At 43.9% G+C, this 25,921-nt stretch overlaps 1 protein-coding gene across 1 annotated transcript; it reads right to left on the bottom strand.

The window, feature by feature from the left end:
- Window positions 1-7,604: 7,604 nt before the first annotated feature.
- On the bottom strand, window positions 7,605-16,609 carry LOC310782356 (uncharacterized protein). Its single transcript, XM_083643021.1, has 3 exons — window positions 16,413-16,609; window positions 13,993-14,883; window positions 7,605-9,775 (listed from the first exon to the last, which is right to left on the bottom strand). Exons 2-3 carry the CDS (start codon window positions 14,876-14,878, stop codon window positions 8,865-8,867), a joined length of 1,797 nt encoding a protein of 598 aa, XP_083499147.1. The 5' UTR covers window positions 14,879-14,883; window positions 16,413-16,609; the 3' UTR covers window positions 7,605-8,864.
- Between the last annotated feature and the right edge of the window lie 9,312 nt (window positions 16,610-25,921).

Here is a 25,921-nt window from a genome sequence, read left to right as displayed (position 1 = left end):
TTAATCCACCGATATATTAATCCGCACCGTGTGATACAGCACCGGGCCTCTTCACACACAGTGCAATGGCCCTCTCTCCGCACCTGGAAAGCAAGGATGAAGCTTTTACTCAAACAAGTATGGAGTCTTCTGAAGGAGTGGAAGTCCCCCTTTCCACCTTCCTTCCAGCTGTGGCTGACGGACATGGTCTCAGTTATATGTATGGAGAGAAGGTTCCTGAGGACCAATTCGCTTTCTCAACTACCTGGGACCCGTTTCTAGCCTACTTAAACGAGGTTAAAAGCGACAAATAACATGCCCAGCTGACCTTTCATGCACCCCTTATTGCGTGGGATAACACACACATCTCTTGCAAGCACATGTCATAGGCACTTGACGTGACTGGTAGCACACACACATTGAAATGTTGATGATATACACATTTTTGTTTTTGTTTTTTGTCTGAGCCTGTTTTTGTTCTCCATGTTCTAAAAACTGCAAAATAAAATATTTGGGGGGAAACAAGTAGAGTCTATTTTTGGTTTGTTTGTTTGGTTGGTTGGTTGGTTGGTTGGTTGGTTTTTTTGTTGTTGTTGCTTAGCGCTCACTCCGATGTTTTGCTATGTGACTGTCAGTGATGGGAAGTTTCCTCTGCAGGAAGCCTAGGGAGTTGTGTGTGGTGACCACATGTTTTGAGGCAATACACACACACACACACACACACCCACACACACACACACACACACACACACACACCCACATAGTAGTCACACAGGGAGGCAGGAAGATCTGCCACCTCATGAGGAACTCAGTTGTTAAAACAGACAGCTGTTAGGGGCGTGGCACCTCCCTCCTGCCTCTCTCTCTCTCTCTCTCTAACGTTACTCCAAAGTTGTTGGGGAGGAAACAAATTAGATTGACACCATGACCTTACGGTGGCATTCTGAGCATTGATTTATGTAGGAAATGACTGCCTGCAATCATAATTTTTGTTGTAAATAAGTGACAATCATAAGGTCGACTTTTGTAAAGGTCTGGGTCAGTAAGAAGAAACTAGTCGATAACCAAAAGCAGGGTCCAAAATACACCAAATGGAAGTCAAATCTGTCCATTTGAATGCCTCAGTTAAGTCTTTGGTTTTTGCCTGTTCTCAAACTGTGTCCCTGCTGACCACTCGAGTACGCTCTCTCTGACTGTGAGCAAATATTCAAAAGGCTCGCTTCCAATTTTGAATTCTGTTGCACTTCATTATGAGTTATAAACTTCTTCCACACTGTATAAGCAGGTTTTAAATGAACACAGTACCTGATTATTATCTACACAAATTGGCATTGAAAACAGGTTTTTTACTTTTTTCTATGAATATGAATTGTTTTGGCTGGTGATGAATCATATTCTTGGCAGGTACTTTTCCAAGCTCTTGGCAGGTGAGGCAAAAAGTTAATTTCAGACATTGGCTAGGAGTCTGGGCAACAGGGTGATGTAGTGATTAGGGCTACTGCCAAGACCCGGGTTCAAACCTCCCTGCTGATGTGTCCTTGACGAGACACTACACTTGATTTTTAATTTGTTGCCATGTGCTAAAAATGGCATGTGGCATCATTGTCTTTGGGTTCCAAAAAGGTGGCACTCACATCCGCTTCCAGTCCGGTCCTTGCACCATGTATCATCAACACTGGATATGATATGACCAGTTCACTGCTACACCTGCCAAGTGTATTATTACTACAAACAAATGACTTAAATGTTGGCCTTATTGCCTATTAAATGCCTGCACCGTTTGTCCAGTGCAAGTGGACCGTTTTAAATTTAGCATCCCCTTTCATTTAAAAACAAATCAACCTAGTCCAGTCCTGAGAGAGCGTCAGCCTTTACCATGAAAGGAGTGTATGTGCAGTTTTATCGAGCAGTGCCTGGTGATTTACAATTCTTGAGTGATGATGCAAGAGACCCCAAAATAACAACTGTAAATTTAAGGGAAAAGGCAGGCCCATGTAACCGGTGTCTTGACAATTTCAGTTCCTCTCGCCCTAAGAAAGCTGCTTTGACAACCAAGGCCAAAACAAGTGAACTGTTTCAACCAGCCAGTTTGAACCAAACATCTTTTACAGCTGCACAATTCAACATACCGTCTGTTAGTAGTTTCTAGTTAGGATACTCTGAAGAACAAGAGCAGTGTGTCTCAGGCTTTCCAGGCCATTACATTTGGGCTAATTTACTCATATGTCGTTTTAATCGGATGAGATTACCACCGCCATTCTGACGAAAACCCACAGTAACATTGCTCTAATTTTCCCATAGGCACTGAATGTGTCTGTGGTTTTCAATAGTTAACTCTACGGTGACTTTTCATCGTGCTTAAATGGCATTTTATACGGTACCACTATAATATGCAATTTATGTGCATTTTAAACTCTGGCTGCAGCCTACGTGCAACTCCCCCGTTGTTCAAAGTAAAAAACATCCCTTGTCTGATCATTTATAGTGTCTAAACTTCATAAACTTTACGTATACGATTCAAAACTGAAAGAAATGTTGCTTTGTTTTTCGCTGTTTTGGTTTGACACACAGATAGCTACAATGTTTAGGCTACAATTCCATGGGTCTGGATCACACACACTCACCTCTGCTGTCACCGAGGGACGAGATTGCGAGACTTGTTCCGTGCAAACAAGTCCCAAACTTGAAGATTGTGGATAAACCAATAAAGTAAAAGTCTGTGGAAAAGTTAAAAAGTTGAATTTTAAGGCATTTTCTACGGGGTAACGTTGCGAGGCAGGCACTCTTCTTAACCGTGCTCAGAAAGCACACAGTCCTCCAAACGCATCCACTCCACAATAACAATGTGCCAAAAAGCTGCACGAGACGCCTTTAATGAATCCGTCCAAACACAGCTGATGTTGTCTGGAAAGCACACGGGAGGCTGTCTGCTCCGAGAGGAGAGATGGTTATTTCATTTCACGGGTGGACACCGCAATACTGTGGAGTTTAGACCCACAACTTTGTTCCTGTTGCTTGCCTTGCGCTTGTCTCTCTTCCCTGCTGCTTGCTTCCAAGCTGCCTGCGTCAAGCCACACATTGTTAGCCACAAAAACATCGGGAGTTAGGAGATATTTCCTTCAAAATAAGGGTGGTGGTGATGGTGATGGTGGTGGTGATGATGATCTGATGATGATGATGATGATGATGATGATGATGATGATTATTTAATAATAATAATAATAATAATAATTATTATTATTATTATTACTTGTGTAGTTGTACTACTTATAATTCTTTTTGGATGTATTGTCAGTCTGTAAGTACAGGTATGACTGACTCCTGAAATTATCTTTTTGCTTTCCTTCAGGCAGGGCAAAGTCCAAAAGCTACACGACAGGGCCACAGAACCTGATCCACAAAATAACTGTCACCCAAGACCTATGTATATTGAGAAAAGGGGATGTGATAGGCTATTAAGGGGAATACTATAGCAATTGTATATATTGTCATTTGATACAGATTCATGCTTCATTGCAGTCTGTATTTTCAAGAATTGCTCGAAACCCCTTGCAACACATTCGTCAATCGAATTTTATTTTTGAAAGGTGGAGCCGGAAGTTCTATTTTTCACTCTGGCTGGTTTGACGCTAGTCTGCTGCTTTCCCTCTGGCTGTAAAACTTTTCCTGACGCGCTGATGGAAACATGGCGCGGTGGGCGTCACGTGACGGCGCACCAAAGGAACCAATGATTCCCAATGGAAAAGAGACAAAGCTTTGAATGAAATGTCGAATCTCTTAATTGGGATGTTGAGTAGGCCAAAATGTTTTGCAAAATATCTTCTGTAGGTTGGGGCCCATTGTTGTATTTACTCGAATTGTAGGCTATAGGCTTAAGTTAAACTATTCCTGAATTTTGCTGGGGACCTCCTGCAAACCACTTCAATGACCCTGGAGGTCCTCTGGGAACCACTGAGGAGGCACTTTTATGATAATATTATGGTGTAGCTTGATAAAATAAACTTGATAAACTTAGCTTTACTTAGCATAATGGTATTTAATTCAAATAACTTTTTCAATGTCTGCTATATTCAGGATTGTCCAATTCCCACCATATATGGAAAATCTTTAAAGGTTTGCCTAATTACATCTATATATTGGAGAGCTGTGTGAGCATCTGTCCATCACACATAATTTTTTTCCGTCACACATCACTGATGACATCACAATTGCTTATCGCTGATGACATCTTCTTCTGTGGTGTATTATGGCAGTTGGCATCCCTTTATTATGTTGCATTACCGCCTCCTTCTGGATTTATCAATCCACTGTTTCTCTAAATCATTCTTTTTTCCCCCACCACACTGATGACATCACAATTGCTTGAGTGATATCACTGATGATGTCGCTGATGACATCACCGGTGACGACATCACTAATGACGTGATGGGAGTTTAGAACTGGTACTATAGCCTTGACTGTGAGTGCAACTCAGCAATGCCCAGAAGGAAGGGACCAGTACTGAAAAAAAAAGTTCACGCTGTTATGACATCATCTTACATAGACCACTCACAGCTCACGCTGCTATGACATTATCAGTGATGTCACAATGGCTCAAATGACAACACTGATGACACGACCCAGAGAAATTCCGGTTGAGTGCGCGAAGTCGCTAAGCGCATGAGTTGGCATGATTGGTCACACCCAAACAAGACTAGGCAAAACATACTATATGCCAGGCAGCATGTGTGGTACTGATGATATCATTTGTCCTCAGGGTTGTCAGTCAATCATAGACAGAGACAGACACAGATTTAGGCCGGCCTGCCAAAAAAAAAAAAAAAATGCCCATGGCGCATCATCTCCAGAGTCTCCACCAATGAGTGCGCAAAAGCATGCAAAATTTCTATTCAATCCAATTGATTTTACAGCACCTAAGGCAAGTCTTTCTTGTGTCAGGTCTGGTTTTATTACACGGGGTGTTACGCTGGCCTCAATGGCAACACGTTTTCCGGTCCAAGAGAGGACTGAATAATAGATTAAGGCCCATGGAAAGAGTCTCTGAGCCTTTGGTGATGCAGAGATGCAGAGATGTTGATCTTCCATTGTAAGGCCTCGTCCCTCTCCCTCCCTCTTCTCGGTTGTCAGGACTCTTTTGTGGATGCTTCCTCGCACAGCTCAAAGAAGAAGCTCAATTTCACAAATTAGTCCTCTGTTGGGCCTGGAGCACCTATCAAGTGACAGCATAGGTGCTGAGTAGAGGGAGTGAGAGGATAATCAGGAATGTTCACCTGTAAATTCAACATATGAAGGCAGATTATGTAAAAGGTGATATTTAAGGCTCCAATACTGTTTTTATGACAATGATTGACTCGATTGGGGGTGTTTTTTCACTCTGAAATGTATCGCCTGTGCTTTTAATACAAAGAAAAACACTAAGCTAACACTATATGCCATATATGTATTACACATTTATATGTATAGTGTTTGTGAACATTGGAGTAAAACAGACCTATTTATGATGATGGGTTAAGGATATTCCAAATATATTCGAAATGTATACAGCCCAATGAATTCCAGATTGAACCTAAGAGAAGTGCAGCTATTTTGAGTAAAACTTTTCATGAGGCAGATGCAGATGAATGGGTGTCCATGAATCCAAGGCATCGCCCTTGCAGCTAAATTATAGGGATGAGTGTGTAGGCCTTCAGTGGGTTGATGCTGAACTACAGCCAAGAAACTACAGCAGGCCTTACACTGCCCTCTTGTGTCCCAAAATGACCATTGCTCCATTCGTTACCTGGGAGCTTTACTATACTAACATGTTGAATATACTGTGTAGCCTATTATTTTCTCCCCTATCAATTCAAATGTATGATTCATAGCCTACCACTAGATCTATTCACACATTTACAAACTAGATCTATGGATAATATACTGGGCAGAAAACTTCAGTGTCTAGGCTAAACTCAATGCAATGTATCCTTGATGTATCATTCAGTAACTATCAACCAGCAGGAGGCGGGCGTCTATTTCAGAAATATGGTGCGTTTTAATCCTATCGCTGTAGACTGTAATCTTATTAGTTGTCCATGGCCAGTCAGGTGAATGTAAGATTTGTTATAGCATCAAGGTTACATTCTGTTGAGTGCTATCCAGTGTCAGACACATGGCTCTGCTCGGAGAGTAGAGTGCTGCCTGCAAGCTACACTGTATGGCTGATACAGCACGGGATTGCACATTTTGGAGCGTGTACGTATTCTACATTGCCCCTTACTCGCTTTATCATCTATTTACTGTCCAAATTGAATGAAACACTATAGTATAACGTATAGTCTATGAATGTAACATTGGCAAAACACAACTACCAGGAGTGGGGTTCGAACCCACGCGGACATATGTCCATTGGATCTTAAGTCCAACGCCTTAACCACTCGGCCATCCTGGTGTATACACTGCTCCGCACCACAGCAATACTCTATAACTGTTCTTACATTTCACCGAGAAAGTTTCATTTCGCCTTTACTTTTATTTATTTGGGTTAATATTAGCATACGCCGCTGAGGAATCCATTATTCCTATGTCAACATTGCCTGGCGGAAAGGTGTTCGGTTAGCTAACAGTAGCTAGCTAACGTTAGAGATTAGTAGTGACATGCGCGAGCTTGCTAATGTTTTGTTCGTTAGCAGAACAGCCATTACAGCAAATATCAGCACGTTGTGCATAGCCCTGTTTTGTGGTTAAAAAAAATACGACCAGACCAGAATAAACCTGCTTGCTACGCTTAATGGATATCGCTACCGCTAACTAGCTAACGTTAGCAGTAGCCATACAAGCAAGTGCTATAGCCGCCGGGTAGCTCAAGTTGTGTTGTTGTTGCAGCATCGAAACTGAAACCGCGCGCTAACGTTAGTCATTTGTGTTATTGCCATACATTTTTTGATCAGTTGATCAAGCAAGGGCGTGCAACAAATCGAAACATTATTGAACAGGGACATCTGGAGCTGAAGTCAGTCACGCAGTCTTGCTGTGGGAGTTTCCAAATGAAAGTCCGTAGAAACTTTAGACGCGCTTCCGCACATGACAGAAATAGAACAGTAAAAACGTTACCAGCCAAACATACCCCCTGCCACGGTAGAAAAGGTCCTATAGTCTGAGCCAGTCGTGTAGCAATGCATCTATTAATTAATAATAAAGCTGACACAAACCATGTCAAAATTTAACTCAAACTAGAGATGGATTTTCTTTATTATAATACAATTATTTATGAACACTGGACTGGCCACCATTCATCCCAGAGATATACCTATTAAACACTATAAACACAGTATGTCAAGGCAAGATGTCAAACGTGTTAGAGCTCTGACGTGTCTCTTGTCCTGTCTGAAGGTTTAACAACTTGTCATGAGTTACTCGTGACTCAGAAAGAATCTGGAGGAGCCAGTTGATTTGTCTTTCTGCAGCCTTTCCCCATTCTTCTTGGGCAGACTGGGCTGTGTCACTCTTTAATGACTGTCACACATGTGGAAAGGTGGTGTGTCTGTTCTCTTACACTTGTTGAAATCCTTTGAATCACAGTCTGGTTCTCAAACTTTTTCCACATCAAGGACCCCTAAATGCACACAAATTAGACCACGGACCCCCATTTGATACAATTTTGTCCCAGGGTCCCTCATCTGATAAGATTTTTGCTTTTGTGATGACCCTCCCACAATCTTGGCCATGGAATAGTGACATCATCAGGGGCGTGCGACATCACAATGGAGAGCAAAGGTGTCACATGGCGACGGACATCAGCAATTGATACGAAGCTGAGTGACATCGATACGATGACCTCATCAGTAATGTCATGATAAGCAGCAAGGAATGACATTCCCAGCAGGTGACATCATCAGAGCCACAAATATCTCACATCAGGAGTGATGTAATAGGTACCGCACTGATTACATTTGTGATGTCATAGATGCCAGAACTGGGCAACTACAAGTAGAGGAAACAGTGAGTTCTGAGTTTAGTTTAGTTATGAATGAGAACATGTCTACTAACTCTGATTATGACTCAGCAAGCTCAAGCAAGCGGAGGATGGAAAGGAAAGGGCCACTTCCCTGCCATATGTAATGGGACGGAGGGAACCCATCTACATCCAACGCTCTAACCAGTGGTCCTGTCTACATCCAACGCTCTAACCAGTGATCCTGTCTACATCCAACGCTCTAACCAGTGGCCCTGGGCCAACGATCATCGGCAACTATGAGTCAAGTGAAACATGGCCCAGGTGCCCATGCTAACCACCAGGAAGAAGGCCTCATAGCATTAGGGGACTTAGTGGTCGGCCAGGCGGTGCCCGGGGTGGGTTTTAGGAGGTCAAGGGAGACCTTTTCTGAACTGGGTCGTTAGGCTGACTGGGTGCACCTGGGCTTGGCCCGGGACTCCTTGACCAGTCTCTCCCTCCTCACCAATTCAATTTAATTCAATTCATTTTAGCCAGGGTGAACCCAGCCTTCAACGTGACATCACAGACTATGCCTGTAACGTGACTGATAGTACATAGAGGTCAAGTGGAGGCTGGGTTTACCCAGGCTACATTAATTTGTTCTGTTTGTTTAATGCCTGAAGTTCTTGTCACACACAGGGTTGTTACACTTTTAGATGTTTTATTACAGAAAGTGTATGAAACCCATGAGCAAAATAGTCATACATTCTGTTATGGTTGGAATTCTAGTGTTACAGTTTTTTTCTTCTATTACATGCTTAGGTTGTTTACCATTAATGAGGCCCATTGCATTGCATACACGGACATTTCCTGTACCCTTTCACACACTGGGTCAATGTTTATTTCTCATTTTCAAATCATGGTTCATAAAATAGCATTTGATCAGAATAAGTGATACAGTGTTGGTGTTTCTCTATAAAACCCGCCTCCAACAGGGTAGACAGGGGCAGCACACCTGAAAGGGGTTCTTCCTCTTGTAGTGCAGGGCCTTCTTGATGTGATCGTTGATCTGTACGATGTATTCCTGCGTGCCACACACATTCGACTCAATGTTGTTGAGCATGGATCCCTGGTCCTCCACCATCATGGCCATGTGCAGGAACAGATCGTGGACCTCCTTCATCCTGGCCTCCAGCTCCACCAGCTCCTTATGTCTGCCTTTGATCTCGCACAGCGCCCAGCGGGACGAGCGCCCGCCCTCTGTCTGCAGGCTCTGGGACAGCTCAGTCCAGCCCTCGCCCCCTTTGTCCACCACCGTGTCGAGCTGCTCGTCAGTGATGTCAGAGCCCATTATGGCGGCCTGCCTCTGGAGCCGCCCGCGGCACATCTCCCTCTGCAGCTCCTCAGCCTTGTTGTAGTCGCCCATGACGGCGTGGAAGGCACGGCTGAGCGTGCTATGCTGAACGCGGGCGATGCGGCTCACGGCGGAGGTGGGGCCGTCCCTCTCCTCTAGCTGGCTGCTCTGCGCACCCAGGGCCTGGAGGCGGGCGTAGAGGGCCTGGCCACGCTGGTGGATCCCCCTGGCGATGGAGTCCGAGTCGTGTTTGATGAGGGTGAGGCGGCGCACGCTGGTGCCGAAGCGCTCGTTGTGTCTGCTCAGGCGCTCCACCTCCAGGCGCACTAAGGAGATCTCCTTGCGTATGGAGTGGGCCTCCTGCAGGATGCTGTCGATGTCAGAGGTGTCAGAGGAGCTCTCGAACACCACCGCCTCCTGGGACAGAGTCACCTGGTCCACGTCACACTCGGGTCCATACAGCTCGGGCTCGTCATCGTCCTGCTCCTCGGCAATGGTCTGCATCCTCTCCAGCATGTCCCGCATCCTGCCTGAGAGAGCAGTGGAAAACAAGATGATGGTTACTGTGCTCAGGACACAGTGGAGTCTCCAGGTCATTTTGACTGGGGTGGCCGAGGTGGAGCACAGACTAAATCAAGGGTGTTAAGTTAGTTAAGTTAAGTTAAGTTATCCCCATGGGGAAATTCATCCTCTGCATTTGACCCATCCTCTACTAGGAACCTTCCTAGAACTAGGAGCAGTTATTTTGCCATTGCCTTGGTCAGGGGCACTGACAGTACTATTAACCCTAACATACATGTCTTTGATTGCGGGAGGAAACCAGAGCACCCGGAGAAAACCTACACAAACACGGGGAGAACATGCAAACTCCACACAGAAAGGACCTGGGACGGACCAGGGTTCGAACCCCGGACCTTCTTGCTGTGAGGCAACAGTGCTAACCACCGAGCCACCTGAGGTCCGTGTCACTGTCCTGTCCGTGGCACTGAGTGCGGCATTTAGGAAGGATGTAGACAGGCGCAAGGTTAGAATTCTGAATTCCGAGTCAGAATTATGAGTTTAAAGTCAGAATTCTGACTTTATTCTCAGAAATCTAGAGATTAATCTCAGAATTTAAATGCATTTCTCAGATGCAGCCCTTCAATGAGCGTCGTTTTGGAAAAATAAATTAACTGGCTTGATGGTCCCACCTAACATGGCCATCAGCCAGTCATAAGTCAGGATTTTGGGGTGACACCATCAGATGTATGCCACCCCTGCCCACCCCCTAGGCCGAGACACACCCCTGGCTCATCCCCTGGTCTTACTTCTGGTCTATCTATGATACAGTCCTGCAAATAGATCCAGTTCAACTTCATAAAGGTCAAACCAATAACAATAAATTAAACCTACAACCACCGCTTGTATGCTAATTCCTATACAACTAGACAAAGCATAAGCTGATAATACTGGTTATTGGGTTACTGTATGTAAAAATTCACAACCACTGCAACTGACAGGCTACACGCAACTGGTCAGTCAGTGTTATCTAGCTACATTATAGTCTCGCTTAGCTACATTATGACATTATGTTTCTTGTCTGTGACGTCAGCCAGTGTTATCACGCTTACATTATGACATGTTTCTTGTCTGTGAGGTCTGAGACAATGGCAGCAGTCACAGCTCAGTGGATCATAGGAATGTTTCTATTAAACCAGGAACAAGGAAACCAGCAGACATTTCCTTTGCAAGGAGGAAAAGTTAGCATGCCGAGTGTGTATCTAGACAGTCGTCAACACAGATGCATTTTGTAGTTACAAAATAAGACTTTCAAAAGTGTGCTGATTGCCCTCCACGTTTATCTTCTTCTCTGCACACAGAACTCCTCATTATTTTGACAGAAATTCAATGGAAACCTTAAAATAAACTGGTTAAATGTAGGATAAAATGATTGAAATGTCCTTCTAGTAGACATTGAATCAATCCTATCATTCCGAGCTGCTGAGGCAATGTACTGCTAATTAGGTAGTCCCATCAACAATCCACTTGTCTCCATGTGCCTCTATTACACATAGTACCTCAGCAAATCAATCAAATAGTGTTAACCTGTGACACAGTACTTAACAAGTATCTTACCTCTTTTTAACGACTCCTACAATATCAGAAAACTAGTAGATCCCTCAAATGTGTCTCTCTTTGAATTATTTGATCCAAGGCAGTTGAGAAAGCATCTTGTTGCTGCTTGGGAAGGAAGTTGCTAATCTGCATCTCTGCTCCGTGCATGTGTGTGCGACTGGGCCGCCCCTTTCATAGGTGACAGCCAGGAGCCTTCCCACTGCCACAAGCGAAATAATTCCTTTCGAGGAAAACGCTTTCTTATTTCTTATTTTAGTATCAGTTTATTTCCGGTAGTAAGGAATGTGACTGCTTTTACTGCTGAAGTGAGATGACAAGAAAAGAAAAAGTAAAAAACTAGAAATAAAATAACCAACAACAGACAAAAAAGTTTGGTTGTTTTTTAGTAGCGCTAATTTTATAAACTATCTTTAATTGAAAGATTCTGGAATAGGAATAAATTTTTGTTTTATAAATTGTTCTGAAAAATTGTTTCCAAGGTATCAAAATATTAAATTCATTTTCCCAAAAGGAACAGCATGTGGGAACGCAGTAAGAACTCTGCTCTGTAAAATGAAATTATAAATTATTTTATTTATCTGTGTCCTACATAGCCATTTCTGAGACATATAGGTGCACAGACTTGCTGCCTGCATCCACACTTTTTGAATTCCCATTTCCAATTAATTGGGATAGCTGAAAGCAGTTGATTAAAATTAAACCTCACAAATCTGACCACACCTGCAGCAAAATCGTTTGTGTGAAAGAAAGTCACCTATACCATCTAGTATATCATTTATGAAAGTGACCCAATTTCTCAGAAGTGTTTCTTTCCCATAAGAATGGCTTTCAACACTTCTGAGTTCATCCATATTACCTGATTTTGAATATCTTCTGGATTATCTGGAGGGTAATACTGGAAACTCAACCAAGCCTTCAAAGCATCCTTAAAGAAGGGTGATATATTTGATAGTATTCCTTCAAATAGCCATTCACAGCTTTTCAGCTTTATTTCATACTCCTGCTGCAGTGGCACCAGGAAGTGTTTTTTTGTTGTCGTGATGTCACGCTGATTCGTCCTATATGTTAATGTTCCCATATTATGAAAAACAAGTTTTTCTTCAACCTAACAACCCACAGAATCTGAAAGGTGAACGCCTCTGCATTGTTTTAGCCCTTGCCTCCTTCCTGGGGAAAAATGTGCTTCTACAGTTTTGATTGGGATATTACATGTTCTGTCAATTTTCTACAAGGAGTTGCCATAATTAGTTTTTGAGGTGTTCCCCGTTTGCACCCTCACTCAGTCATTCAGATGGCCAATATACCCTTCTCACGCTGGCCATTTTGTGTCAAAAAGGCAGGGTAAACGCAGGTGCAAGCAAAACACTAATGAGGGTTTCAACCTTCCATGATTGGAATTTGGAAACCTTCATTAGTGTTTTGCTTGCACCTGTTTATTCTATCAGAGCAGCGCCCAATTATCATAGCATCCCCACCCACCTAGAACAGCGCATAGTTAATGAGGGGAGAAACTGAGAGTCCGGTTCCGGCTTGACTAGTCTTGTTTTAATGTTCAAACCAAGAACAGAAAATAAACACACTGCATTTTAATGTAATCATTTATGTGATATACTGGCACCACAATATACAGACATAACAGCACGGTATTATCATACACACACTTAGTATCAATGAGAATTAACAGATTATTTGACATCACACAATACATCAACTGCATGATCCCTGCATAATATCAAGATTGATAATCATCTCATGTGCTTAAAGTATAGTGTCTGTCCCTCCTCGCCTACTTACTGATGTCCTTAAAAGAGATGATGGATTTATAGGGATTTTGAATGCATTATGGAATTTGTGGTCAACACAGAACAGCTATGATTATCGCCAGAATTTCATAATTTATATATACAGCAAATGTTGACATCTCCAACCTCATCAACAGGACTTCTTCAGCTCTATTTCTAAAACATTTGTTCCCCTTCAGTCTCACGTCTGCAAGTAACATTTGTATGAGTTCCATATTTGCCAGTGCCTTGATAGGCAGTGACATCATTATTTGACCTGGGTAAAATAGTACTGGCAAATAACTATTTGCGTTTGTTTTAATTCGCATTGAGTACCAATATATGTGTGTGGGGGTTACAGCATCAGGGAAGTATCCTAGCCTCCCTTTCAAATCATTTTCTGGGACTGTATACAAAGTTTACTGGCACTCATTGTATTGTCCTGGGTGGAAAACCCCACTCTGCATCACACCTCAGTCATGAGGAACTGAATCCGGATTTGAAATACCCTTCATACAATTTTCATACAAAAATTAAAGACATCAACTTGCATGATTTAAATTAAAGGTTTCTTAATAAGTCTTATATCATACCTTTATAGCAAGCCTTTGCTTTACTTCCTGGAAGACTTTGTGGAATGCACGTTTGTCATGTGACAGCTCTGCAGGCCGTGTCCATTAAACAGGGCTACTTTGCAACAATGAGCACTTACACTAATGGTACATGCAGACAATGTTTGAGTAAATGCCCTTATAGGATTTTCCCCCTTTCTCTGTCCTGACAGCAGCCTGCTGATGTTTTTCACTGACCCTCAACCTACATATCAATTGTACCAGTCTTTTAGTTATAACAGGGGAAGCAGCTGCAAAACATCTTCTTGAAGGGATTGCTCTTATCGTGGCGTTTGGCCGCGCCAAGTTTGACCAGGGCTTCCTGTATGTCCATGTCCGTTTTCTGAACGTTGGTTTGGATGGTGGTCAGCATGGGGCCCTGCTCCTCCACCAGCAGGGCAATGTCCAAGAAAATCTCATGGATGCTGTTGATGCGGGACTCCAGGTCCACCAACTCCTGGTGTCGTTTCTCAATCTGGGTGAGGGCCGACCGGGCCGTCTTGCCTTCAGTCAAACTGTTCTCGCTGAAGATGTTCCAGCGTCCCGTCTCGATCATCTCCTCCACCTCTTCGCCCGTCATCTCACGCCCCACTATCTCCATCTGCCTCTGGATCTGGGCCTTGCAGTTCTCCCGATGGCTCATCTCCGCCTCATTGTAGTCGAACATCGCATCGCGTAAGCCGTTGCTGAGGCAAGCGTACTGGGTTCTGGCGATACGTGTGACGGCAGCGTTCGAGCCGTGCTCTTCTTCCAGCTTGTGGGCTGTGCTGTCCATGTCCTGCAGGTGTGTCAGCACACCCTCGGCCCGAGCCTTTATATCGGCCCCGATGGCGTTAGAGTCCCTCTTGATAGCGCTCATGCGGGTGGTGCCCTGGAGCATGCGGGAGTTCTGCTCGCGAAGCCGTTTGACCTCCAGGCGGATGAGCTGGACCTCTCGGTGGATGTCTTGGGACTGTTTCAAGACGGGCTCCAGGGCGGGGCTGTTGTCCCACACCACAGCCTCGTGGCTGAGCTCCTCCTCCAGGTCCACGTTGCTGAAGGTGTCGGAGGACGTGGACTCGGCGTACTCCATCGGCTCCACCTGGCCATTGGACAGCTCCTGCAGGTGGCTCAGTCTGTCCCTCATGATGGCTGGAGGACAGAGATGGGCAGAGGGGTTATAGATTCCAAGATCTCTCTCTCTCTCTCTCTCTCTCTCTCTCTCTCTCTCTCTCTCTCTCTCTCTCTCTCTCTCTCTCTCTCTCTCTCTCTCTCTCTCTCTCTCTCTCTCTCTCTCTCTCTCTCTCTCAAAACACACATTTGTACAGATGGCTAAGGCTGGGTCTCGATACTGAATACTGGGCAGCCGTTATATACCTGGGCGGCCCGCCCAATTAAAGTCTATGTTAAACAACTGCAGGGCTGGGTATCGGTACTCAATGCCTTTAAGGTATCGACCAGTATTGAAACCTCTCAAACGATACCTGCATTCAATCCTTTTTGTACACTGATTTAGAAAAAAATTACCACTTGTATGGTTTTGCTCACAGCCAATCACTGCAAGCGTTCTTCGATTTAGGGCGACGTATGATTGAACCACTACCGCAGCAACTACAACCCATACAGTCTGAGGTGGTGAAGTCGAGCGTGGTGTATGTGACGGAGTTGGCAGTTCAGCGTGCCGAGATGCCACAAGACGTTCAAAAGTATGGCTATACTCCACGCCTGTGGAAAGGGTATTGAATGAAGTAATCTATTGATATCTGACTTTAAGGGTGTAGGTACTAGTATCATAATTTGTTAAACTATACCCAGTGCCATGTGGGCAGACATGAAATGGAAATATAAACAGCAAATTATTAGATTCACCGCAAACTCTGGGAATTAAATAACTACTTAGGGGCGGGGGGGGGGGGGGGGGTCATCAGCTGATATGATGTGTTGCAGGGTTAAGAACAACAACCTGTTTCTGATTTAAGTTGTCACACCTGTTTTAAGTCTTTTCCTTCTTCCTCCACATAACCCACCCAGCACTGTTCACTGGTCTGACTGGTTCTCTGAATAGTTCAAGGTGTTGCTCCTCACCAAACAAGTTCTTTTCACTCATGATCAGATGATCAGACTGAAGTTTTTATCCAGAAGCTGATCAGACATGTTGTCTCTTTTAATTGTGCATTGGATATAACTATTGTTGTCTGTACAATTCAAGCAGTAGTGTATGAAAATACTTGGTTCCAGTATGATGTAAAGAGGACTTCAGAAGGCCTGAAAAGCTAGACCAAGGGTTCCCAAAAATGGAGGGACTCCGGTTTTTGTTGTCTGTTTCTACTGTAAGTTGAAGGTAACAGCAAAAATAGTCCAACCATTCATCAGAATATTCTTATATATATTCTCACTGAGCTAGCTAACCTCCAGTTAATTAAAACAAGATATACCAAAATTAAACTATTCCTCATTTGAACCCAGTCAAAGACCCCTGCTCCACAGATTTTGAACTTCAGCTGATCGGTTTCATGGTAAAAACTCAGGGGGAAATTATGATCACAGCCTTGACACCACCCACCTTTCCAACCGCTACACTGGCTATAGGCCTAATCAATTATATTCCTACCGTCATATTAGCTGTTTGATGACGATCGATTTTTCTCCCGTTTATGAAGGTTTGCATGGAAGCTCCTTACCTGTTTTGCTGTGATCTCTACCGCTACCAAACTTTTCCCTCGCAGCTCAGGTAGCCGTGGTGCGCATCACCATCCTACAGGGCAGGAAGGCGTCTCCTCCGGCTGGATGCGAGGAAACAAAGGTCCCCCTTATCAGCTATGTTTGGAGCTCAAACTGGTATTTAACGTTGGTTTTTGTCAGGCCACGCCATGCGACTGTCATGATGTGACTCTGGAATGAAGTCGGGTCGGTTTGGCGTGGTTTGGCCTTCCTCTGACGCTGCCTGCCTCTCATGGGCGTCATGTGGATAAAAAATACCTACACCTTACAGGTTAAGGTTAGCCTGTGTGTGAACTGAACGCATAGGGCAATGGGGGAAAACAAACAAACAAACAAACAAACAAACACACACACACACACACACACACACACACACACACACACACACACACACACACACACACACACACACACACACACACAAAACAAAACAAACAAAAAACATTGCATTTTCGCAGCCACTGAATTGAAAATGAACCACAGCTGAATTCATAACATTTAAATAGGCCTATTTAACTTTGAAAACGACAATTTATTGGTTCTGAATTCACTTAGCCTATGAACTTGAAATGTTACGTTTAATTTTTTGTAATTTCAAAAGGTGAACAGAATTATTGTTGCTGTTGTTGTTGTTGTTGTTGTTGTTGTTGTTGTTGTTGTTGTTGTGGTTGTGGTTGTTGTTGTTGTGGTTGTGGTTGTGGTTGTGGTTGTTGTTGCTGTTGTTGTTGTTCGTTGTTGTTGTTGTTTTCAATGTTCCAAAAATGTAAGTTTCAGGATTAAAAACAAAAACAAAAAACAAAACAGAACATCACACATTGAAATATTAGCCTATCATACTCTGTAATTACATCATATAACCAGCAGATGGCAATGCACCTAAGGATCTATTCTAGAGAGTGCCAGAGTGCCAAAGTGCCAAATGCTTATAAGAAATGATTTTACTTGGACAAACCAAGCGATTCAGCTATATTTAGAATCAGGAGAGACTATAGAAGATTTCCCTCAGAGAAAAACAAACAAATCCGCTATTTTTCAAGTTTTGGTCAGAGTCACACACTCTCGGCTGGCTGCTACAAGCTTTCTCAACTTGGAGCACAGAGCAAAAAGGGGCGCCTTCTTGCATGACAAAAATTTTATTCCAGTAATAATAATAAAGAATCCTATTATAAAATTGCCTTGGTGGACGGGCGGGCGGTGTCTGTCATGATTTGCGTCACAAATCACAGACACCCCCCCCCCCCCCACCTGCCAGACACACTCACAGACACCCCCGCCACCCCTCCCCCCCACACACACAGAGATCCCGCCACCACCCCCACCCCCAGACCACACTCACCCCCCCACACACAGACACCCCCACCCCCACACAGCCCCCACCCCTCCACACAGACACCACCCACACAGACACCCCCATCCCCCCACACACAGACACCCCCCACCAACCCACACACAGACACCCCCTACCCCCCACACACAGACACCCCCCACACCACATCAATATTGGTATTGATATCCTTACCAATATTAAACCTTACAGACACAACACAATAACAACACAAGTCCCACCAAACTAGATTTGACATTAAGTCTTTGTTACGATTGCAAAAATCTGTTTTACATCATCACAAACATCTGCTTTACCGTAATCAGCAGCTTGTTTGTGTCATCGTGGAAATGATGAGAATCTGCAGCGCTGAGTGAGCATCATTGATGACTCGCTCCCTTTACTTGAGTTTTCCAGAGGAAAAGTGATGAGGCCATGTTGAACGACAGCACATCTCCTCACCATCTTGTTATCCAATCACCTTCCTGCCAGTTTACCACACACCAGTTCCTAGTTTCTTATCTCAGCATTAGTTCTCTGCCATTTATGTGTTTTTTTGCCAGATACTTATCCTTGCCTGTTTGGTTCTATTCCTGCCCGCTATGATCTCTGTCTCTAACTTCAGTTTTGTTCTTTGCCTCATGATTCTGCACCTTTGCCTGTTTAGACTAACGTTTAGATTTGACCTTTGGAACTGACTGTTGGCAACTGCCTAGTCCTCCAAGTAAAGTTGCTGTTCTTATTCTACCTACGGACTGTGCAGGTATTCCCCATAACAGTTGAGTAATTTCTCGTAGTCTGTGCAAATTTGATCTTGTACTAAATAATCAAGGCGAGAAGCCTTACCAGTGTTTAGGCACTACTATTGGGCTGCCAATATGAGGGCTTTAATGTTCTGGCGGCAAGGTACTCCTGGTAACTTAACTCTTGGAGCCCCCCTGTGGCTGAAAATGGAGGCCAGCTCTGTTGCCAAATGTTCTCTACCAGCCCTGTTATTTTCTAAGTTAGAGAAGCCGGGGGCATTACAGAATTCAAGTTTTGTTGTGAGAAACCCTGTCAGAATTCTAAACCAAGTTAGGAAGGTTTTGAGTTTACCAGATGTTTCCGTTCACACGCCAATTTGTTTCAATCATTCTTTTTTGCCTCCGTGGTTAGACAAGAGCTACCATGTCTGGAGTGAGAGGGGGCTAGTTTCCCTCAAAGATCTATACATTGATGGTTATTTTGCATCCTTCGATTTACTGAAAAGGAAGTTTGAATTGTCCGACACGAACTGGCTCCGATTCCTCCAAATCAGAAATCACTTTTGATGCAAGATTCAAACCTTTGAAATGCTACCAAGTGAGCATGCTTTTTTCAATGTTTTGCTGGTCCCTCCTCACTCCAAACGTCTTATCTCCAGATTTGTATGTCTGTTTGACGAATGTAACATGGTGTCCACGGAGAGGATTAGAGAAGCATGGCAGGTGGAACTAGGTGTGGATTCATCTGACATTATTTTTAAACTTTCAACCCGAAGCCATCTTCGGCTGCTCGGAATTCTCTCTGGACTTCCCCACAACTGTGCAGCAATCTCTGACGCAAGGGACAATTGAGACGAGTGAGACGTGCGGCCCAGCACGTAACAGGATGTGAGCTGCCAGATCTGCAGGAACTATATAACCAGCGGTGCCTCAGGAGGTCCCTGAAGATCATCAAAGACACAAACCATCCCCACAACAGCCTGTTCTCCCTGTTACCCTCAGGGAGAAGATACAGGGTCCCAAAAGCACGCGCAAATCGCTTGAGGGACAGTTTCTTCCCGCAGGCCACGAGACTCCTTAACATACACAAATAGTGTAGTAGCTGTACTGTACCGCACTGTAGATGCTACCATTATGTATGTGTAATGTTTAATTGTATGTTTAATTAGGTATATGCTATTTGCACCTGTACGTCAAATACGTCGAATTCAAAATGTTTAAGTACGTCCAAGTATGCACATGACGTGCACCTATGTGCAGTGAATATGCCACTGTCTCTGACTTGTCTTATCACTCTACTGCCTTATTGCTTGTTGTGTCTCTTGTTGTTTTTGCACTCATATGCCCTGTTATATTTGTACTATGTTGTAAACGGAGTTCACAGCACAAGAATTTCACACGTGATACTTGTACTACGGAGTGACAATAAAAATCTTGAATCTTGAATCTTGAATCAATTGTTGCCAAAAAACGAATCTTGAAAGAATGGAAGTCTTCTACTTCGCCTTCTTTTCAATTGTGGCTGACGGATATGACCTCTGTTATACGGATGGAGAGGCTTAGGTTCCTGAGGACCGACTCACTAAAGAAATTCTTTGCCATTTGGAACTCGTTTCTAGCCTACCTTGTTGAGGTTGGGGGAGACGGATGATTCACCAGACTGGTTCCCCACAGACCCCCTGTGTGGGATCCCGAGCACAATACTGTACCTCTTAAGCATAGAAGCACCTTACACGACTGGTAGCACTGAATGTTGATAATGTGTTTCTGTTTGTTTGTTTGTTTATTTGTTTTTTCTTTCGTTTTCCTGTGTCTGAGCCTGTTTGTCTTGTTCATATGTTGTTCCGAAAAACTGAAAAAAAAAAAAAAATCAAGGCGAGAGAAAGAGAGAACTGAGCGTTTTCGGACTGGAGTGTGTGCGCATCACAGGAACTGGGAATGATTGTACTTCTTAGAATAGAATGCCGTTTTGGGGGACTTTTTTTAAGTTCCTAATTTAGGTTAGGTACTCTCCAAGCACAAGAGGAACCTTGAGTGACTTAAGTGTATGGTGATGGTCACAATGTGAAACTTGAGGCTTCAAATCGGGAGTCCAATGGGTGACATGTAGTTCTCGGGGGAGCTCCCCAGTGGGCAGTTCCTCTCAGGGGGGCCCCAGAAGCCAGAACTGTTTAGTCCGAAAGTGCCTCCTGTCTCTGGTTGCCTTTTCCCCTCATGTACACACACACACACACACACACACACACACACACACACACACACACACACACACACACACACACACACACACACACACACCCACCCACGCACGCACACACACACACACACACACACACACACACACACACACACACACACACACACACCCACGCACACACACACACACACACACACACACACACACACACACACACACACACACACACACACACACACGGCCGTAATCCTCTTCTGTAGGTAGGCCTACATACATTCTTACTGTACTATATATATATATATATATATATAGTACAGTAAGAATGTATGTGTGTGTGTGTGTGTGTGTGTGTGTGTGTGTGTGTGTGTGTGTGTGTGTGTGTGTGTGTGTGCGTGCGTGTGCATGCGTGCGCGCGCGTGTGTGTGTGTTTTTCCCCCTGCCATTTTCTCTGTGGAAAATGTTCTCTTCCTGTGGACCCCAAGAAGAGTAGCTTATGCTTGCATAAGCTAATGAGGCTCCAAATCAATCAATCAAATCAAATCAAGTCCTCAATTGTACTTGGCCAATCTTCCCTGTCCCGGTTGTTGCTCCACCCCCTCTGCCGAGCCGGGGAGAGCCGTAGACAAGCACATGCTTCCTCCATTGTAGCGACCAGGACTCATACCCCACCGGCTTCCCACCCGCAGACACGGCCAATTGTGTCTGTAGGAACATCTGCCCAAGCAGGAAGCACCGCTACCGGGAATTTAACCTGGGTCTCCACCGAGCACACACCAAGACAATATTGCAATAACTTTTGAATCTTGCCGTCATCATCATCATCACCACTGAGAAATGTAATTTCTTAAAATGACCATTAGATTTGACCTTTGTAACGGACTGTTACCAACTGTCCTCCAAGTAAAGTTGCTGTTCTTATTCTACCTACTGAGAGTGCGGTATTCCCCATAACAGTTGAGTAATTTCCCAAGCGAGTCCAAATTTGATGTTGTACTTTAACTACTTTCATTTTCTTCCTGCCTTTCCCCCTCAAGCGCACACACACATTTACTATTACTTTTTATTATGACCACCTTACCACAGGTGTGGGCATGCCTGTTATGGGCCTTTCTCATAACAGGTGAGTTTCCCTTAAGTCAGTGCAAATCTGATCTTCTGCAAAAGTTTTGCTTTCATTCTGGAGGAAAGAGAGAACATGTCTCTTTGTACCTTTTCCCACTTATGTCAGGCTGCAGCTTGTCGCAAGGTGTGGGCATGCCTGTCATGGGATTTCTCATAACAGCTGAAATATTTCCCATAAGTGAGTACAAATTTAATTTGCACTATTTAAATCATTATGATGAGAGAGAGAGTGTTGAATTAAAAAAAACCTTTATAGAGGGTATGCACACCCACTGGAACATGCCCCCTCAATCGGGAATGAGTGTCAAAATGAGTGTCAGGTTCCTCCCTGAGCAGCAGGTGTCAGTTATCTAGGCTGATTACTGCATTCAAGCTCAGTCTGGCTGTGATTCAGTGGGTGTGACCCCACAGTGACTTCTGCCTCTGTGACATCACATGCATACCCTCTATTGAATCAGTCACCATGGAAAACACACTCACCAACACCAGTCTTGCTGCCTTTTCACCTCTCTCTCTCTCTCACACACACACACACACACGCACGCACGCACGCACGCACGCACGCACACACACACACACACACACACACGCACACACGCACACCCACGCACGCACGCGCGCACACACACACACACACACACACACACACACAGACACACACACAGACACACACACAGACACACACACACACACGCCGTAATCCTCTTCTGTAGGTAGGCCTACATACATTCTTACTGTACTATATATATATATATATATATATATATATATATATATTATATATATATATGTATATATATATATATATATATATATATATATATATATATATATATATATATATATATATATATATATATATATATATATAAATATCTTGTGTGTGTGTGTGTGTGTGTGTGTGTGTGTGTGTGTGTGTGTGTGTGTGTGTGTAAAGGGAGCGAGTCATCAATGATGCTCACTCAGCACTGCAGATTCTCATCATTTCCACGATGACACAAACAAGCTGCTGATGACAGTAAAGCAGATGTTTGTGATGATGTAAAACAGATTTTTGCCATCGTAGCAAAGACAAATGTCTGAGCAAACAATCTGTAACAATATCCAGATAACGTCAAAATTCACGTTTTATAGTTGATTGGAGCCTACTGATTCATTGCTGGTGCCTTTTTTAAGGTGACCCTGAGTGCAATGAAAAGCGCCATTAAATAAAACTAGATTATCAGGCCGGTACACGGCCTTCAAATCTAGTTTGGTGGGACTTGTGTTGTTGTTATTGTGTTGTGTCTGTAAGGTTTCATATTGGTAAGGATATCAATACCAATATTGATGTGGTGTGGGGGGTGTCTGTGTGGGTGGGGGTGTCTGTGTGTGGGGGGTAGGGGGTGTCTGTGTGTGGGTTGGTGGGGGGTATCTGTGTGTGGGGGGATGGGGGTGTCTGTGTGGGTGTGGGGGGTGTCTGTGTGGAGGGGTGGGGGCTGTGTGGGGGTGGGGGTGTCTGTGTGTGGGGGGGTGAGTGTGGTCTGGGGGTGGAGGTGGTGGCGGGATCTCTGTGTGTGTGGGGGAGGGGTGGCGGGGGTGTCTGTGAGTGTGTCTGGCAGGTGGGGGGGGGGGGGGGTGTCTGTGTTTTGTGACGCAAATCATGACAGACACCGCCCGCTCCGTCCGCCAAGGCAATAGGATTCTTTATTATTATTACTGGAATAAAAATTTTGTCATGCAAGAAGGCGCCCCTTTTTGCTCTGTGCTCCAAGTTGAGAAAGCTTGTAGCAGCCAGCCGAGAGTGTGTGACTCTGACCAAAACTTGAAAAATAGCGGATTTGTTTGTTTTTCTCTGAGGGAAATCTTCTATAGTCTCTCCTGATTCTAAATATAGCTGAATCGCTTGGTTTGTCCAAGTAAAATCATTTCTTATAAGCATTTGTCACTTTGGCACTCTGGCACTCTCTAGAATAGATCCTTAGGTGCATTGCCATCTGCTGGTTATATGATGTAATTACAGAGTATGATAGGCTAATATTTCAATGTGTGATGTTCTGTTTTGTTTTTTTGTTTTTGTTTTTAATCCTGAAACTTTAATTTTTGGATCTGAATTGGTGAACATTGAAAACAACAACGAACAACGAACAACAACAACAGCAACAACAACCACAACCACAACAACAACAACAACAACAACAACAGCAACAGCAACAGCAACAATAATTCTGTTCACCTTTTGAAATTACAAAAAATTAAACGTAACATTTCAAGTTCATAGGCTAAGTGAATTCAGAACCAATACATTGTCGTTTTCAAAGTTAAATAGGCCTATTTAAATGTTATGAATTCAGCTGTGGTTCATTTTCAATTCAGTGGCTGCGAAAATGCAATGTTTTTTGTTTGTTTTGTGTGTGTGTGTGTGTGTGTGTGTGTGTGTGTGTGTGCGTGCGTGCATGTGCGTGCGCGCGCGCGTGTGTGTGTGTGTTTTTCCCCCTGCCATTTTCTCTGTGGAAAATGTTCTCTTCCTGTGCATAAGCTAATGGGGCTCCAAATCAATCAAATCAAATCAAGTCCTCAATTGTACTTGGCCAATCTTCCCTGTCCCGGTTGTTGCTCCACCCCCTCTGCCGAGCCGGGGAGAGCCGTAGACAAGCACATGCTTCCTCCATTGTAGCGACCAGGACTCATACCCCACTGGCTTCCCACCCGCAGACACGGCCAATTGTGTCTGTAGGAACATCTGCCCAAGCAGGAAGCACCACTACCGGGAATTGAACCCGGGTCTCCACCGAGCACACACCAAGACAATATTGCAATAACTTTTGAATCTTGCCGTCATCATCATCATCACCACTGAGAAATGTAATTTCTTAAAATGACCATTAGATTTGACCTTTGTAACGGACTGTTACCAACTGTCCTCCAAGTAAAGTTGCTGTTCTTATTCTACCTACTGAGAGTGCGGTATTCCCCATAACAGTTGAGTAATATCCCAAGCGAGTCCAAATTTGATGTTGTACTTTAACTACTTTCATTTTCTTCCTGCCTTTCCCCCTCAAGCGCACACACACATTTACTATTACCGTACTTTTTATTATGACCACCTTACCACAGGTGTGGGCATGCCTGTTATGGGCCTTTCTCATAACAGGTGAGTTTCCCTTAAGTCAGTGCAAATCTGATCTTCTGCAAAAGTTTTGCTTTCATACTGGAGGAAAGAGAGAACATGTCTCTTAGTACCTTTTCCCACTTATGTCAGGCTGCAGCTTGTCGCAAGGTGTGGGCATGCCTGTCATGGGATTTCTCATAACAGCTGAAATATTTCCCATAAGTGAGTACAAATTTAATTTGCACTATTTAAATCATTATGATGAGAGAGAGAGTGTTGAATTTAAAAAAAAACCTTTATAGAGGGTATGCACACCCACTGGAACACGCCCCCTCAATCGGGAATGAGTGTCAAAATGAGTGTCAAGTTCCTCCCTGAGCAGCAGGTGTCAGTTATCTAGGCTGATTACTGCATTCAAGCTCAGTCTTGCTGTGACTCAGTGGGTGTGACCCCACAGTGATTTCTGCCTCTGTGACATCACATGCATACCCTCTATTGAATCAGTCACCATGGAAAACACACTCACCAACACCAGTCTTGCTGCCTTTTCGCCTCTCTCTCTCTCTCACACACACACACACACACACACACACACACACACACACACGCACACACACACACACACACACACACACACGCACACACGCACACCCACGCACGCACGCGCGCACACACACACACACACACACACACACACAGACACACACACAGACACACACACAGACACACACACACACACGCCGTAATCCTCTTCTGTAGGTAGGCCTACATACATTCTTACTGTACTATATATATATATATATATATATATATATATATTATATATATATATGTATATATATATATATATATATATATATATATATATATATATATATATAAATATCTTGTGTGTGTGTGTGTGTGTGTGTGTGTGTGTGTGTGTGTAAAGGGAGCGAGTCATCAATGATGCTCACTCAGCACTGCAGATTCTCATCATTTCCACGATGACA

The sequence above is a fragment of the Poromitra crassiceps genome, assembly GCF_964638095.1.
Source record: "Poromitra crassiceps genome assembly, chromosome: 9".
NCBI classification, from domain to species: domain Eukaryota; kingdom Metazoa; phylum Chordata; class Actinopteri; order Beryciformes; family Melamphaidae; genus Poromitra; species Poromitra crassiceps.
This window is presented reverse-complemented; position numbering and strand designations above follow the sequence as displayed.